At 43.5% G+C, this 1,897-nt stretch overlaps 2 protein-coding genes across 2 annotated transcripts; one reads left to right on the forward strand and one right to left on the reverse strand.

Annotated features, from left to right (window-relative positions):
- Positions 1-678: 678 nt before the first annotated feature.
- BJ212DRAFT_1291935 (uncharacterized protein) lies at positions 679-1,023 on the forward strand (the record flags this gene model as incomplete). Its single annotated transcript, XM_041332124.1, has 1 exon — positions 679-1,023. A coding segment is annotated over one exon (345 nt), but the record flags the coding sequence as incomplete, so codon positions are not given.
- Positions 1,024-1,322: 299 nt separating this feature from the next.
- On the reverse strand, positions 1,323-1,484 carry BJ212DRAFT_1218035 (uncharacterized protein; the record flags this gene model as incomplete). The annotated part of the gene is made up of 1 exon (XM_041329332.1): positions 1,323-1,484. A coding segment is annotated over one exon (162 nt), but the record flags the coding sequence as incomplete, so codon positions are not given.
- Positions 1,485-1,897: the final 413 nt, after the last annotated feature.

Below are 1,897 nucleotides of genomic sequence, written 5' to 3' on the forward strand. Positions count from 1 at the left end.
GATCTTGATGATAGAGGCATATGGCATGTGGCATGCGATTTTCCTCAATGTCAGATGATGAAGACCCCTCACAAACCACTGGCAAAGTCAAGACCCCTCACAAACAATTTGTCACTGTCCTCATTGGCCCCCAGCTACAGGCGCTATATTGAGATCCACAGAGTGCCCACAAGATGCATTATTGCACTAATGAAATCTTTGCAGAGCGCAAACACAAGAACAGACACCAACAATCCTGGAATGATTTTATTGATGGTAGTGACTATATTCAGGCTGTTGCAGAAGGCAAGATCAAGGACAAGGATGGTGCGCAACTTTACAAATCCAAGGCCTCTGACTGTTGGATATTGATATGGGTTGTATTTGATCAGGACTCACTGTATGGGATGTGATGTGCAACATGACTTTCATCTCCCATCCTTTGCTAGCACTAGGAACTGCTGACAGCCCTGGACTTGCGCCCATCCAGATGTCGGACATCATGCACCTTATTTCCCTCAACATTCCTGACCTCTTGATCCCTCTGTGGTGGGCAGTTCTTACCAGAAATGTCTGGAAAGATTTTGGAAAGGCCATCCATGGGAATTCACCCTCCTCTTATATGGGATAGGCCCCTTGGTACTTTACAATGTCCTCCCACTTCCCTACTGGCAACACTTCTGTAAACTTGACCATGCAGTTCGCATAATTTCACAGCACAACATCACATGTGAGGAGCTTCAAGTTGCTGCTAGATTATTAGTGGAATTCATCAAGGAATTCTACCACCAGCGCAGGCTTAAATGGATTCACTTCATACAGCAGAGCATTCACGCTCTCAGACACTATGCTAATGAAGTTGCAAAAAAGGGTCCTTCACAGTGGACCATGGAGTGCATGATCGGGAACCTCATTAGCAAGATTCATCAGCCATCAAACCCATATGCTAATCTCGCACAGCATGCCATTCATCATGCTCAACACAACACTTTGATGATTATGATTCCAACTCTCAATCCCAACTACAACAAACTATTGTATTGAAGATGGTAGAAAGAGCTGCTACCAACTGCCTTCGAGGGCAGGAGCTCGCACATCAAATCATAGGGTGGCCAGCCTCTATTTTTAAAAGGCTTTGCAGCCAGGATACTCTAGATTATACCAGTGTGAGTGCAGGGGACAAGAGTAGAGACAATATTTACCTTGATAACATCAGCCCAAAGTCCTGCTGATTTGGCTGTAACATTGGCGCCACAGTCTGGGCTCCATGCTACACCTGAATAATGCATGACTCTATCAACAACATGAAATGTGGAGCAGAGCTGGAGGCTTATCAGTACTAAACATGAAGGAAGTGTGTGTAGCCTCTGGTCCAGTTCTTCTTCATCCATAAGTTCCTGACACCACTCTACCATATGTTTAAACACGCCTTGGTAGAGCTGGTGTAGGACATCAGACGTAATTGCCAGATGAATATCACAGTGAGGAAATTCAAGCCAAAAAGGCTCAAAGACACCTCCAGCAACATCATGTAACATACACTGTTTTCTGAATGCTGCATTGGTGGTAGTGCTGATATTGGTGTCATCAATGATGGAGGTGGTCTGTTAAGGCATTTATAAAGCATTGGCACCTCAGTTGAAATATGTCTGCTGGACACCATATTAGAAATTAGTGAAACCATATTCAAACAAGAGGACAGGGAATTTGTCTAGGGGGAGCATCTAGGTCAGGTCTGTTTGTGATCAAAATAGAAATTGCATTGAATCATGTAAAGTAGCTCTGAACATTGTGAATACAACATGACCAAGTTTCAGTATGCATAGAGATACCATGAAGAAATAGAAGGCTATCCATAATGATAATGTAAGCATGTGTGTTCAAAGTGAATCAGATAAATTCAAGACATCCAGTCTGA

This window comes from Suillus subaureus (assembly GCF_016647635.1).
Source record: "Suillus subaureus strain MN1 chromosome Unknown BJ212scaffold_373, whole genome shotgun sequence".
In the NCBI taxonomy this organism is placed as follows: domain Eukaryota; kingdom Fungi; phylum Basidiomycota; class Agaricomycetes; order Boletales; family Suillaceae; genus Suillus; species Suillus subaureus.